This window comes from Suncus etruscus, chromosome 7 (genome assembly GCF_024139225.1).
Source record: "Suncus etruscus isolate mSunEtr1 chromosome 7, mSunEtr1.pri.cur, whole genome shotgun sequence".
Classification (NCBI taxonomy): domain Eukaryota; kingdom Metazoa; phylum Chordata; class Mammalia; order Eulipotyphla; family Soricidae; genus Suncus; species Suncus etruscus.
This window is the reverse complement of record NC_064854.1, coordinates 21,485,978-21,501,357: the sequence shown is the minus strand read 5'-3', so window position 1 is coordinate 21,501,357 and position 15,380 is coordinate 21,485,978. Positions and strand designations below refer to the sequence as shown.

The 15,380-nt window shown below is 48.0% G+C and overlaps 2 protein-coding genes across 3 annotated transcripts in view; one reads left to right on the top strand and one right to left on the bottom strand.

Annotated features, from left to right (window-relative positions):
• Nucleotides 1–2,426: 2,426 nt before the first annotated feature.
• LOC126014494 (ribonuclease P protein subunit p38-like) overlaps nucleotides 2,427–15,380 on the bottom strand; it is a 113,221-nt gene continuing 100,267 nt past the window's right edge. The window contains exons 1-2 of one of the 2 annotated variants that reach the window (XM_049777817.1): nucleotides 5,007–5,096; nucleotides 2,427–3,313 (exon numbers count right to left, since the gene is read on the bottom strand). In XM_049777817.1, the coding sequence (XP_049633774.1) occupies nucleotides 2,515–3,303 (789 nt within the window). In that variant the 5' untranslated portion in view covers nucleotides 3,304–3,313; nucleotides 5,007–5,096 and the 3' untranslated portion in view covers nucleotides 2,427–2,514. Of the gene's footprint in view, nucleotides 3,314–5,006; nucleotides 5,097–15,380 lie in introns of those variants that run through there. The other variant, XM_049777816.1, reaches the window with a different exon arrangement.
• On the top strand, nucleotides 9,461–14,849 carry LOC126014512 (acyl-CoA-binding domain-containing protein 7). The gene is made up of 4 exons (XM_049777837.1): nucleotides 9,461–9,472; nucleotides 13,769–13,886; nucleotides 14,617–14,679; nucleotides 14,776–14,849. Exons 1-4 carry the CDS (start codon nucleotides 9,461–9,463, stop codon nucleotides 14,847–14,849), a joined length of 267 nt encoding a protein of 88 aa, XP_049633794.1.

Here is a 15,380-nt window from a genome sequence, read left to right as displayed (position 1 = left end):
TTGGGTTATACTTTATTTTTATCTAAAACAAAGTTTATCCCTGGTTTCTTTGTATGTTTGTTTATAATTTGGTTTTACCCAAAACAAAGGTTGTCTTACTTGTAAACCTGGGTGGGCTTACTACCCCACCCAGGAATAATCTCTGTACTCAATAAAAATGGTAGTTGTGGCAGGCAGTGAGCGCCATACTAGGTAGATTGCCAGATTTCACCCTCAGCCTGGTCTGGATTGTTTCTTGTGCAACTTTGATTCAGACTCATTTACCTGGGCAGGGAAATAAGGCATGTTGAGGTGATTTTACAAGCCAGTAGTAGCCATGAGTGCCACTGGGTTTTGCAACACACACACACACACACACACACACACACACACAAACAATAAACTATAAAATTCCTGGTTTGCTTTGTTTCCATAATGGTTGATTCTGGTGTTTACCCCTGATAGACCACAGCACTAGTAGCTGTGTGTTATGATGCTGTCCTGCCTTCCTCATACTCTGGGCTTGGGGGCTTAAAAGGAAACTGAATCATCTGGTTTCAGCACTCTACCTCCAAGTCCCCACTGCCTTCTCACCACTCACATGAAACAGAAGCAAACTTGGGGTCTTAGGAAGATCATACTCTGCCTCCCCTGAGCCCCCCAACTCCACTTTCTTCTCTACCACAGCCAAGATACATGAGAAGTAAAAACTCTCCCAGCCAAGGGGATGAATGTCCAGTGAACCAAATAGCCATTGGGATGGTGGGAACTTGAATGTTTTTATTATGTAGTTTCACATTTTCTTTATGCTGACTTTATGGTGAAAAATGTCCTGCTAATGGAAAATACTCTATTTGTAAATAAGTATTTATGATTTTATTACTGAGAGTTTTTTTTCTGGGCCACACCTGGTTGCGCTCAGTGATTACCCTGGCTCTCTGCTCAGAACACTCCTAGCAGACTTGGGGACCACATGGGTTGCTGGGGATTGAACCGGGTTGGCCACATGCAAGGCAAACACCCTACCCACTGTGCTATAGCTCCAGCCCAACTACTGTTTTGACAAAGTATGGAAACCCCATGCACACACCCAGCTCATATTGCCCATGGCCTGGGGGAGTCAGAAGCCCCCAGGGGCCAAAACCCCAGTCATACAGAGTAGAAACATCTCTTGCTTCTACTGGGCTCTTCAGTCCAGTAAAGTTCAGAAAATGATTCCAGAAAACCTAGTGACCTTTCCTTATTTTAGAAGCAGCCAAGTGAAGACAATCACTTATCAGGCAGAAATAAAAAACCAATAACCCAAAACCCAAATCCAGGCCATGAGCTAAGAATGTGTGTGTGCCTGGATTTTTTTTACATGTGTGCCTGACAGTGGTCTTGGAGCCACAGAAAACATTTTGTGACATGTGATAAAACTACTCACAGCTCAATTTCAGCATCAACAAAACAAACGTTTTATTGGAGCCTAACCACAACCATACATTTGAGTGCCTGTGGCCGCTCTGGACCAACAGAAAGGAACCCTTTGGCCATTGGGAGAGCAGCGGAGCACAACTCTACTACCGTGTGGGGCTGCCAGTAGGGGGAGCACATTACTCGAGGACGGCTCAGTCTCATTTCCAGCCAACATAAGCAGATCCTCATCTTTAATGGACAAAGAAAGGCAGGATTTTATCCCAGTGTGGAGTCAAGGCTGTCTGGGAATTGGGTTCCACCTTTCTGACAGCAGACTCTTCCAGTAGGTTCTACAAAAGCTACTGTTTTCCTAGTCCTTAGCCAGACCACCTGGGCAGGGAATCCCACGGTTCTTGTTATGAATTCCCTTCTAGAACTCCTATTCCTTTAAACACATTTTAAAATGTAACTAAAGCAGATCATAGACTGGAACAAAATCTGCAGCACAGGTTTAGACCCCAGATTCCAGCATGAGGGACAATCGCCATCCCTACCCTGCTCCATTTTCTCAACTCACTCGTAGTTTTCCCCCACAGCGTTTTATCCTTATTAAGCTTCCCAGGACATGCATTATTTGAAGGAATGCATTCTAGTCAAGACTGTGGGCACGGACACTCCTCTATCCAACCCCACCAGCAAGAGAGTGAGACCCATTGAGTCTGACCCCACCACAGATGTAGACAGCTAGCCAACAGACTCTCTGCTGGCAGGCTGCTTCCCCTCCTGCCCAGCGAAGCTGGTCCCAGCAGCCATTCCCAGTCTTCCCAGTTAGGTGCAGGAAGCTGCCAACATTCATGATTACAACACACCATGATTACACGGTGTCTGTCAGCCTGGGCAATGATTGGCAGCGAATTTAGCTCCGACCAGGAAACCAGTTTGGCGGTAAAGGGCTGTTTCTGCACACAGTGGTTTGGCTGTAGCTTATGTACCTCGGTGCCCATGGCTAGGCCACAACTATATCATCAAGCAGGGTGTCCTACAAGATAGACTCTGGACATTCCTTTCATTCGCTGCAGGACTTCCTTCTGCGCAGTGCCACAGGATAGCTTCAGGAAAGGACAGGCTGGCCCCAGCTCACTTCAAAGCTGCCTTTTTGCTTTTGGGGGGCTTCCTGATCTTGTTCGGGTTGGGAACGACCTTCTTGATTTGGAGGGGCTGCAACAATATGGCCTGTGGGCTCTCCGGGAGTTTCCTCTTCAGTGTTGAGGGGTCCTCCTGTACCCCGGCCTTGCCATCTTTATCTACACTCTCCCCAGATGCTGTGTCCACGTTCTCCTGGGCGCCTTCCAGCGGACCAGGAAGCCAGGGCACCGTTAAGGGGGGAAGCCTGGGAATAATGGCCTTCACTTGCTCAGTGAAGTCAGGGCTGGACCTCCGGAAGCCCAGGGCCAGGACGCACTTGAGGCCAATGGCTGCGGCCAGCCTCTGGCTGAGCCGGGGGACCTGGGCAGCGGGGATGGCTCGGCTAACACTGAGCTGGATGAGATGTGCGGTGATGCGCTCGGGTTTTGGGGACCCGCACACCAGTGCCAGCAGCAGCTCAGCCCGCTCCAGCGCGCGGGTCACCTCATTGACGCCGATAGCCAGTTGCTGCCGGACGTGGGGTGGTGTCCAGCCCGACGACTGCCGGTCAGTGCCCTGTGGTTCACAGCTTGCCTGCTTCCTCTTCCGCCTCTTGTCCTCCACCTTGAGCAGGCCCAGGCCCTTAAGTCGGTCCTCCAGGGTCTGCAAGATATAGAGAGTATCTTCCTGGTCCAGGGCTGCCCAGGACATGGCATAAGGGTTAGTCAGCGATGTCTTCACTGTTAACGGCCGGGACTTTCGCACGGAGCCCCGGGCAGGGGCCTGAGGTGCTGCAGCCATGCTGAGGAGCCTGCTGAGGAGGAAAGAGATGGGGATCACAAATGTTGAACCCAGAAAGGGAGCAAGCCCAGATACTCCGTCCCCACATTTCTGGAGGGCTCGGTCCAGATCCAGATACCAAAGGGAGGTAGAGGCAGGGCAATTCTGTCCCTTTCGCCCACTGGATGATGTCTGTCTCCTCTGCTTGTTGGGGCCTCTATGTCCTCTGCCAAATATAATAACATGTTTTCCCTGGTTGTTAGGCTTCCACACATCCATCCCACATATCCCCACACCCCCGTAGGCAGAGTTCTGAGCTCTGGGTTTGGGAAGGACAGGTCCCACATTTGCCCAAGCGATCGGTGGGAGGCTTGGAAGTCTTGTCCAACAAAGCTGTGAGCCCCACGCTTTGCAGGAAGGCAAGTGAGTACCAAGTCCCATGTCCACCCACATGGGATGCTAGGAGGAATGAATATGTCACTGTGATTCTGCTCCTTCCTGAACCCCCACAATTCTGTTGATCATCTCCCCAATTATTGCAGATCTGGGATATATTTCTGTGTATTCTCTAAGAAACACATGTGGCTGGCAAGGTGATGAAAGGGGGCTGGAACTGAAGTACACCTCAAAGAATCAGTCTGTAAAGCACTGTGGGGGACAGTGCCAAGGCTGGGGTGCACTCTGCCTGCAGCACTTACTCTGCTTTCTCACCTCTAACATAAGGGGGATGGTGCTAGGAATCTTATTCTAGAGCTCACACTGGATTTCAGGTGATCACTCTTCTCTCTTTGGGCACACCATGATTCCAGCTCCTTTCTGCCCTCTGTGGAAAGCGCATCTGCTCCCACTCACTAACGGGATTGGCTCAGAGACCCCATGAGTGTGCCCCTCTGCATGGCCAACACTTCTCAGCATTCACAGAACCTCGTGTAAAATAGTGAAAAGATTTGGGTTCTACTGAGTCGTCTTCAGCCATCTACTCTTACTCTCAATCCCAGCTGCACTTCCAACACGACCCAGCAGGGCTCTTAAAAATCATCATAGATGAGAAACCAGAGAGACAGCTCAGCGGGAATGCATTGGCCTTGCTTGTGTCCATCCTGGGTTTGATCGCCAGAATACATTTGGTCCCTCCAACACAACCAGGAGTGATCCCTAAATAGAGTCAGGGAAAAGCTCTGAACACAGATGGAAGTGCAGGTTGGTCCCTGGAAAACTGCAAAAAGGGGCAACATTGGGGTCCAAGTAAGGAAAAATGCACCCGAGGGGACACAGAGGGGACACAGGAATACCGGGGGGGGGAGGGGCAACAGTGCCTGGAAGCTTAATAAAGAGAATTCTGGGGCTACCCAGGAGGACTGCAAGGGGAGGACCCCTAGATGGGGGAGGCTCTAGCTCACCCTAGGGGGCTGCACAGAGCATACCCTCTTCACTTTGAGTTGTTCTGGGGTGCGCATGTACTATGTTTTAGGCAGCTGAAATAGTTTTAGACTCAGTTGGAGTCTTGTCTCCAGTAGCAGGCACTGGCACACAGGGGCAGGGCTGGTGGGTTTTAGGATCCTTCAATGCAAAGGCCCAGACTCCGACCCCAGCAAGATCCCACTAAGAGGACCGGCACCGACCCCACTGGGGTCTCAGTTCGGCTCTAGAGAGTCCCGATCGCAAGCACCGGCCCCACCGGGTCCCAATCCAGCCCCATCCTCAGGCTGCCCCCGACATCTCACCCCGGCGTTCACTCCTGCTCGCACCGCAGGGCCCTACATGCACCGCCCGCGTCCAGAAACGCCGCTGTGCGGACCCCAAAGGAAACCAAATCGTCAATTTCCGAACCAGGATCCAAGTGCCGGAAGCGGCGGGCTGGCAGCAGTTGTGCGCAGGCGCAACTCTAGTCCCGCGAGACCTCGCGGTTGCCTACGCGACATCTCGCGGTTGCCTAGGCGACGCGTCCTGCTTTGTCAATTTCCGACTCTCGAGAAATTGAGAACGATCCGCGCTGAGTCTCTCTGGCTGCTGTTTGCCCGGCAGCTTCGCTCTCGCCTCCTTCTCCACGACGCCTGTCGCCGGCAAATCCAAATCTAGGCGATCTAGGGGCGTCGACACTCTTTCCCCTACTTCCCTCAAAAGCAGATTAGAATTAAGGCTGCTCTGAGTTTCACCACAGCGGTCAAGAAAGCCCCCAAGAGGTCTGCTGATGGGGTGGCTTCAATGAACAGGAATGGAGCCGCTGCAAGTGATGAAGAATCGCCCACCAATCAGATGGAGACAGTCGAGACAGAGAGCTGTCATCTGTGCTTTGCTTGGTTAGAAGACAGGACTCGAGAGATCAGGGAAAGACTACTGCCCTGACGCTCCTTGGAGAGATCTTTCTCTGCTCTGCTCAGGGAGATTGCTTAGCTCATGGCTACAGAGGATAACGTCAGCAAGCGCAAAAAAAAAAAAAAAGTGTTCTGCACCATGGTCAGCTGTCTCTTCACCCTAAACACACACACACACACACACACACAAACACACACACACACACACACACACACCCCTTTGGCATGATGAAGGAGCCAGGGAGAAAGTACAAACACACATGCACACACACATATCCTTTGACATTGTGAAGGAGCCAGGGAGAAAGTACAGAGCCTGTCTTTGAGTACTCAGGAGTACTCAGTACGATAGAAAAAACTTTAGCCCCACTTGGATGTTCTTCAACGCCCATAACTTCCACTAAGAGATTTTTTTCCCCATGGAATTCTTCCTTTTCCCCCCTAACTGTACATCTCCGTTTATCTCTGCTAGAACAAGGACTCTGCTGCATCGACCCTCACTCCACCCAAACTCCCCTGAGAACCCAAACTACACTGGGACAGCAAGACCAACCTGGGAAACCACATGCGGCCTCACTGCGCTTGAATCCTGGGTGTGAATCTCTTGAGGATTGCTGCACAGAAGGATGACTGCGGACAACAGGCTCTGTGCTCAGAAATCACCCGTGGCAGGCTCGGGGGGAGCATCTGGGATGCCAGAGATCCAACCTGGGTCAGCAGAATGCAAAGCAAACGTCCTACCCCTGTGCTATCACCTTCTTTTCCTCTTGTATCCTCCTTTTCTCAATCTCTTTTCTACTTTTTTTTTTTTTTTTTTTGGTTTTGGGGCCCATACCTGGCTGTGCTCAGGGCATACTCCTGCCTCTGTGTTTAGGGACCACTCCTGGTAGTGCTGGCTATCGAACCAAGGTCTGCCAATAGCCAGACAAGTTTCTTATTGGCTGATCTTGCATTATTGTAAGACATGTTAAAATACTTTAACTTAGAGAAATATTTTACATAGAATGAAAATAACACTTTCACTTAAAAATGTAAACTGTCGGGCCCGGAAAGATAGCACATCGGCGTTTGCCTTGCAAGCAGCCGATCCAGGACCAAAGGTGGTTGGTTCAAATCCCGGTGTCCCATATGGTCCCCCGTGCCTGCCAGGAGCTATTTCTGAGCAGACAGCCAGGAATAACCCCTGAGCACCGCTGGGTGTGGCCCAAAAACCAAAAAAAAAAAAAAAGTGAACTGTCTCCTCTCTAGATTGTGCTCAGCGATTTGTTTGTGGAAATATTTTCCTACCTCCCACCAGAATGTTCTGGACTCACCTGCAGTGACTGACTAATTAATCAGTGATTGATTAATGTGGCACTGTCTGTGATGTTTGTGGAAATATTTTCCTACCTCCCACCAGAATGTTCTGGACTCACCTGCAGTGACTGACTCATTAATTAATCAGTGATTGATTAATGTGGCACTGTCTGTGACTTTAGTTTGGAGCTGTCACAGAGGTGATTTCATCATATAATCTACAGGGAGCTAAAAAACCTGTTTTGATTGGCTCCCTAGAGACTTATTTGTAATGTCTAAAACTTGTGTGTCTTGCCCTAACAAAACACATCCCAGTCTTTTCTGACAAGAATGATGAACTGTCCTCTGTCCTCACATCTTTATGAACATTCACCCTTTAGCAGTTACACTAATCAATTATTGGGGCTTCATGGACTATTCCAGTTGTTTAGTGCAGTTATTAAAACTCTATGTACCAATTTTGGCTTAATGAGGTGGACCTACCATGGCCAATGCACAGTAAAACATAAAAATCATCTCAAAATAATAAAAAAAAATCATTTCTCCAGTTACCATTAATGGGAGGCTTCTGGGATTTAAATGAAGTTGGAAGCAAACTGTTTTAAATCTGTACAAGATAGAAAAATTTGTCAACAAAATAGCAAAGATCAAAATAATCCAGCCCTCTCTCTTCATTGTCCAGTTGAATGGACTCACAAAAGGCTTCAGAAAGCTGAATGTCTTAGTCTAATGGGAAAGATGATATGGCCTTGAAAGCAGATACCAGGGCTCAGGCAGCAGTGGGAGGGGGAGGGAACTCGAAGAAGAAAAGTGCTGTGAGAGGAGTTTCTAGAACTTTCTAGACTTATAAAATAACCAGAACAGGGAGCTTCCCCCTCACACACCCCACCCCATCTCTTCAAAAGACAATGGTTGCAAATGTTTCCCTTGCTCCTGGGAAGACTCTGGTTTCTGCTAAAAAGTGAATCCACTCTCCTAGCCAGAATGTTCTTACAGATCAGAGGCTATTTGATATCTGCTTTGAAGTGGTTAACTAATATAAAATATTAACTGCATTGAGTAATGAAAGAAAGTCTTTTCTCTGTCTCTGTCTGCTCAGCTCTGTAGATTCACCACCTCACCCTACTTTACTACCCAATTTTATTCCACAAAGTGCACATGGAAGCTTAAACAGAAAAGGTCCTTTCTAATATGTTTTTTCTAGCTTTGAGCCCTTGATGTGTCATTGATTACACCATGAGTGTTTTTCCTAAACTTTATGGAGGTGAACTGTCGTGGGTACTCTCCTTCACCAGGAAATACAGTTTTGCAGATCAACTCTTGGGCTCTGTTGCCAATGAACAAAAATGTGAGAAGCAAGTTTCAGTGGATTTACAAGAAAAAAAAAGTGGTGAAGATTTGTATCGAACATGTCTCTACCCTTTAGTCATTTGATGGCCTTCCATATTTTGAAAATTAGGGTTCTAATTAGTTTTATATTTGCTAGATACTTCTTTTCCTTCCTTTTTTTTTTTGAGGTTAGGGTTATAATTAGTTTCACATTTAGGGTTAAAATTTCAATTGGAGTTAGAGTTTAGATTACAATTGGAGGTTAATTTAGAGTTCAGGTCAGTGTTAGGGTTTGATATAAGGTTAGGCATAGGGTTACATTCAGGGTTAGAATTCTTAGAGGCCAAAGAGATAGTACTGAAGGTGGGGGTGCTTGTTTTGTATACAGTCCACTAAGTTCTAGCATCCCATATGGTCCCCTGAGTTAGCCAGGAGTATCTCCTGAGTGCTGAGCCAAGAGTAAGTCCTGAACACAGGGTGTAATTCCAGAATCAAACAAGGTAGAAGTTGGGGAGATGGCTCAAAGGGATGAGTGCAAAGTTTGCAGGCATAAAGTAACTCTCTGGTTAGTCACCTTCTTTTTGAATGAAGAGACAGAAATCAACTCCTCCAATAACCAGAAAATGTGCTGCCAGTTCTGAGAATCTGTGAGGCCCACTCAGAGCTTGGTGCACCCAGTCTTGGGTTCAAATCCGTTTTGTTCCTCTGCAAAAGTGGTCAAATGGAATCGCCGGGTACCCTAGCAGATTGCAGCCAGGCTGCAGAGCGTGTCTTCTAAAGAGAAGACAAATGGCAAACATGTCCCACACTTTTATTTTTTGACAATCCTGCAGAAAAGAATTCGTCCAGGATTCTAGGAATTAGGAAGAAGAGAGTGGTTTCTATTTTAAAACCCGAGTGAATTTCGTGCCATGAGGAAACCTCAGTTCTGCAACTCTCCCGAAAGAAAGTATTGAGGGGTGAGCCCAGCGCGGGGAAGAGCATTTTTAAATTCGTTCCCATCACCTGAGAGTGCAGCGCACTATTCCTGGACCATTTGACATCGGATGGGAGGGACGGATGCCAATCATCTCTAAGCCCCGCTCCTCTGGCGCTGACGTCCAATAAGAGCGGGATCCATCCGGACACGCATCCAATGAGAATCCAGAGGGGGCGGAGCAACGTAGCCCTTTAAATAACGGTGAAGTCCAGGGGCTGCAGAACCGCGTGGGAGGTCGGAACCCTGGCTAGTAGCCGAGATGTCCCTGCAGGTGAGTTCTAGGGTGGTGTCGGAGGGGACTGGAGTTTGAGGGCAGCATTGTCCATCCAGAGGGACACCGACCCTTGAAAAGCCTTTGCAGAGGCGAAGCCCAGATTTTGTTCTTGGGGAAGCCGCTGCTCAGTGACCCTCGGTGGCCTGGATGACACCCCGACACTGGAGTCCCCCCAACGCCTTTTTATTGCAGTGCCCGCTGTTGTCTGCAAATCGGGCTCCCTATGGCAACTCTTGTGTCCCTCGGGGATTGCAGACACGCACACAGGTGGATGCTCTTTCCACCTGCCTGCCTTGTTCAGGGTCTTGGTACTGTACATTCAAGGTAGAAAGTTCAGGCAGAATAAAACGAGAACGATGCAAACCCAGGAAGACTTCCTGCATGGATTAGCATCTGCTAACCTAAACGTGTGTGTGTGATGCGTGTACAGTTATCGCATGCAAGTGGGCATATGTACATGCACCGTTCAGTTTTATTCCTGGGTCTCGACTTAAGCATTTTCTCCCTAAATGTGATTCTGCAATGTATAATTAAATGTCTGCATAGAACATCATGGATAATATCCGGCTCACTTGAACTGTTCTTCAGGCAACATTTTATGGGGTTTAGGGTTTCACAGTTTGCCCAGAGCCAATCCAAGGTGTCCTCTGGCTCTGCACATACTTCGGAGCACTAAGCTGGAAGCAGGTCCTGAGCAACCACTGGATATGACCCCAATTCTCCCCCTCTCCTTTCTATGCCTGGAAAGGAGGAAGGGGAAGTAAAGAAAGAGGAGGAGGAGGAGGAGGAGGAGGAGAAGGAGGAGGAGAAGGAGGAGGAGGAGGAAAGGAATCAGTGGGCCAGGTTCAAACAGTGTCTGGCATGAGGTAAATGCCTTGTAAAGATCATTTTCTGGATGACCAAAGCAGGCACAGGAGGCTAAATAACTTGCCCAGTATCACACAGTAGATGAAGCCTAGATACATGGCAAAGCAGCCACACTCAGGCGCCTGATGATTAGTCACATGATGTATAAAACCACTGGCTGTGCCCTAGAAGGGGTGCTCAGAAAGGCCATCAGGGGTACATGTACCAATTATTCCACGCACCTCTCAGGCTCTTACAGGTTCAGTTAGGCGATGAGGCTGCAGTTGAGGTGCTTTAGGTTGGAGATATTGGTCTCTGATTGTCTGGCGTAGCTTCTGGAGGGAGGGAAATGTTACCCAGACACTAAGCACTCACTAGACTTCCAGGCTCTGGGGTACAGCCAGCTTATGCCTCCTACTTTCTCTCCAGACATCCAGACATCTTTGGATGTTGGTTCATTTTCTGTATCTGCACTCAGAAATTATTCCTAGCAGGCTCAGAGGATGCTAGTGATCAAACCCAGGTCGCATGAGTGCAAAGGAACACCCTACCAGCTGTGCTATCACTCTGGCTCCAGAGGTGTTTGGATGTTTGTATGAAATGGGGACATCTGATATTGGAAAAGGAAAGTTGGGTTGGTGGGTGGGGTGGAGAGAAGGCCTAGAATCTCTCTAGGCTGTCCTCCAAGATGTTGACAATTACTGCTTTAAAACACAACAAACAAGGTAAAAGGCAGCTTTAAAAGCAGGGGAAATAGGGGCCTGAGCCATAGCAGATTGGGTGGGGTGTTTGCCTTGTGGATCTAAGTTTGATCCTCAGCATCCCATATGGTCCCCCAAAACCTGCCAGAAATAATTCCTGAGCACAGAGCCAGGTGTGGCAAAAATAATAAATAAAGGAAAATTATATTCGGGAAAATGTTTCTATATGAAAACTAAGGGTTAATAGCAGAAGAGAAGAGTAACAGGTGCTAGGAAAGTGTAGTGGCTGAATGGAGTGGGAGGGATAGATGGATGGGGGTGGGATAGGTACATTCAGCTCCCCTGCTGCTGAGCCCTGCCTAGCAACTTTGGTTTGTGTTTTCATTTTATCCATTCATCATTTTGGGGTTTTATTTTGGGAAGGGGGCACACCTGGTGATGCTTAGGGGTTACTCCTGGCTATGCACATAGAAATCTCCACTGGCTTGGGGGACCATATGGGATGCTGTGGGATCGAACTGTGGTCCATCCTAGGCTAGTGCCAGTAAGGCAGATGCCTTACCGCTCCACACCACCACTCTGGCCCCCATTCATCATTTTGTAAACCCCCTGCTTCGTGCACATAGTGAAAACATCCAATGCTTGTATTTTTCCTTTTGACCTTAAATAAGAATGATCCTAGGACCAGAGCGAGAGTACAGCAGGCAGGGTTCAGTCCCTGACATCCCACATAGTCCCTGAGCACTGGCAGGATTAGTTCCTGAGGGCAGAGCCAAGTGGGACCCCAAAACTTAAAAAATTTTCATCCCCCAGTTTATCATTGGTTTCTAATAAGCTGGAATCTCAGAGGCTCAGCTTCATCTCAGCACCCAGAGTCCCAGAGCCACCAGGCCACCGTCAAGTGGCTGCAGCCTGCTACTGCAACTACCAAGTCCAAAGGGAGTTTTGGGGTGATTTCTTTTGGGGGAGAACAAGTTCATTTGCTTTAATATCTCTCTCATATGGGGTTTAGGCAGAGAATGTGCTTCTAGTGGTTACCAAGGAAAAAAGTTCATAGATATTATATATATGTGGGTTTGTTTTTTGTGGTCTGTTTTTATTTGAAGTCATGCCATACTCAGGATCTATTCCTGGTTCTGTGCTCAAGGATCATTCCTGGCAAATCTTAAGGGATCATAAAGGGTGCTGGGGGTTGAACCTGGGTCAGGATGTATGCAAAGCCAGTGCACTATCTGCTGTGCTATCACTTGGTCTATGGTGTATGTATGAGTTTTTTTGTTTTGTTTTGTTTTGGTTTTGGTTTTTGGGCCACACCTGTTTGACGCTCAAGGGTTACTCCTGGCTATGCACTCAGAAATAGCCCCTGGCTTGGGGGGACCATATTGGACGACGGGGGATCAAACCGCGGTCCATCCTACGCTAGCGCTTGCAAGGCAGATACCTCATTTCTAGCACCACCTTCGCAACACCTTCCCGCACCCCCTTTTTTCTTTTTGTTTTTTTTGGATCACACTCAGCAGCACTCAGGGGTTACTCCTGGCTCTACGCTTAGAAATCGCTCCTGGCATGCTCGGGGGACCATATGGGATGCCGGGATTTGAACCACCATCCTTCTGCATGCAAGGCAAATGCCCTACCTCCATGCTCTCTCTCTGGCCCCACTTTTTTGCTTTTTTATTTATTTGGGGAGTGGGGAGCACAAAAGGTGGTATTCAGCAATAACTCCTTGCTCTGCACTCAGGAATCACTCCTAGTAGGCTCGGCGACCATATGAAATGGCAGGTATCAAATCCAGTTGGACACATGCAAGGCAAACACCCTTCTCTCTCGGCTATCACTCTGACACCTGAGCTTTTAATTCATAAGAATAAAACACATTTCTGTTTCTCTGCTTTGATTTTTTTTTTCAGTGTTGTCTTTGTTGTTTGGGGGTCACACCCAGCACTGCTCAGGGCTTCTTCCTGGTTCTGTGCTCAGGGGTAATTTCTGGTTCAGGTAACCAGAAGGGGTAGTAGGAATTGAATCCAAGTCAGCTGTGTTGAATAATAATAGTCCTGGATGGGGTTGGATGGTGATGGAATGGAGGGGCCTTTCTCTGCCTGCCCAGACCAGGCTTCTGCAGCCCTCTCCAGCTGAAGGGTCTGAGGGTTCAGGATAGCAGTGGAGTGAAAACTCACAGGCAGTCAGGTTTCAGGAGACATCAGCTTTATTCAAGACCCTAGCCAAGCCATCTCCATTATTAGCCCTGCATTCTACCCCTTTCAGCCATCTCCTCTCCTGCCCTTCTTCTTCCATCTCTCTTGTTCAATCTCTCTCAATCCCCCAATCCCACTCCTCACAATCCCCTTCCTGCCCCTCAGGAAAACCTCTTGATACCTCCCAAAGACCCCACCCAGAAATGGGCAGGTCTTACTAGCAGGTAAGGTTACAAAGGAAGAATGGGGGATGGGGGTAACAAGTTGCATGCAAGGCAAGTGCCCTCTCCACAGGGATTAAATTTGATCCCAGCATCCCAGCCCCCCCATGCACCTCAGCTATAGCCCCAGTACCAGGAAAGAAACCAGAACCAAAAACCAAAACTGCAGCAGAATTAGGGTCCTTGCAGAGAAAGTGGAAGACCTGCTTGATTTCTGTCTAAACTTTCCATCCTGGTTGAGATTCCAGAGCCTTCATGCATCTCCCACCAAAAACCACCTCAAAAGTCAGTGGATAACATAATACCTTTTTCCCCTCTTGTTTTATTTAGGCTGATTTCGATCGGGTTTCAGCTGATGTGAGGAAGCTAAAAACAAGACCGAATGATGAGGAACTAAAGGAATTGTATGGGCTCTATAAGCAGTCGATCATTGGAGACATTAATATCGGTATTTGAGCTGGATTTCTTCTTTTTTATTTTTTTCCCTATCTGATGCTTCTCCAGGATGACTTCTGACTTTGTGCTTATGAATCATTCCTGGTGAGGGCTCAGGAACTATATGGAATTCCAGGGATCAAACTTGGGTCATCTCTGTGTCCTACCCACCGTATTATCATTCCAGCCCTGGTATTCTTTCTTTGATGTTTAGTTTAGTTCAGTTGGTGCCTGGCAGACCATACTATGTGAGGGATTGAACCCAGGCCTGGAGCATGCACTCAGCTTGTTGAACCAACTTTTTGGTCCAGTCTTTGCTGTTGGTCTCTTTTTATTTTTGGGGGGGTCGGGGGTCACACCCAATGATACTCAGAGCTTACTCCTGGCTCTGCACTCAGGAATCACTCCTGGAGGGCTCAGGGGGCTCTACAGTATGCCAAGGATCAAACCTAGGTTGCCATGTGCAAAGTAAACACCATCCCTGCTGTACTTTCTCTGCAGCCCCAGTATTAATTATTTTTAAAGAAAGAATTGGGAACCAGAGCAATAGCATAATGAGTAAGGCATTTGTCCCAGATTGGAGGCCCAGCATTCCGTAGGGTCCTCAAGCCTGCCAGGACTAATTCCCATGTAAGAAGGGAAGAAGGAAGGGAAAGGAGGGGAGGGAAGGGGAGGGAATTCTTAGGTCTCAAAGGAGAGCAGAGAGAAAATGCAAGCTGGAAAATATCCCTTTCTCTCTGCAGGGTGTCCAGTGCTGTTGGATATCAAGAGCAAAGCAAAGTGGGAGGCCTGGAACCTCAAGAAAGGTATGTTGACTCTTAAAATGAATAAAGCTTCCGGGCACCCAACAGGGCTCCCTCCAGCACATCCATCAGCGGGATGACCTGTTCCTATCTTTCCAGGACTCTCAAAGGAGGAAGCCATGAAGGCCTACGTGTCAAAAGCTGAAGAGCTGATTGAAAAATATGGTATTTAGAACGCAGAATCCAGAGAGTTTGCCTCTTCGCAGCCTCTGCAACTGTCATTCAAAGGGGAAAGACCATCCGCTTTATGTTTAGTGATTTATTTGTTTTGCTAGTAACGTCAATTGGGAGGTTTAAGGAAGGTGATTTTAAGACTCCATATTTAATGAAATGTAACTTGCTATAAACCAGGTGAATTTTTTTTTTAATTATGGAAGCTAAACACCACATTAGGTAAAGAGGGTGCTGATTGAGGCCCACTCAGGGTTTAACTTTGGCAGCATCACGAGCTTCCCACTCACAGATAAAATGAAGTGAACATTGTTCTTGTGAAATGTCCCAAATCCAAAAGATTCTGATGCCAAGTGGCAGCTTTTATGTGGAAGCCCTGGGAGTCACATCTGACGAGAAGGAAATGTCAGATCTAGCCTAGAGCAGGATGAAGGAGCAGGCTTGCATGAAGCCAAGGCCCATTCCATCCCCTGTAGCACATAGTCATTTTTGTTTGCTTGTTTGAGGCCCACACCCAGCAGTGCTCAGGGGTT

Coding starts and splice junctions, on each gene's coding strand:
- LOC126014512 (XM_049777837.1), top strand. Junction 13,887..14,616: donor CATTGGAGACATTAATATCG/GTATTTGAGCTG, acceptor TTCTCTCTGCAG/GGTGTCCAGTGCTGTTGGAT. Junction 14,680..14,775: donor GGCCTGGAACCTCAAGAAAG/GTATGTTGACTC, acceptor CTATCTTTCCAG/GACTCTCAAAGGAGGAAGCC.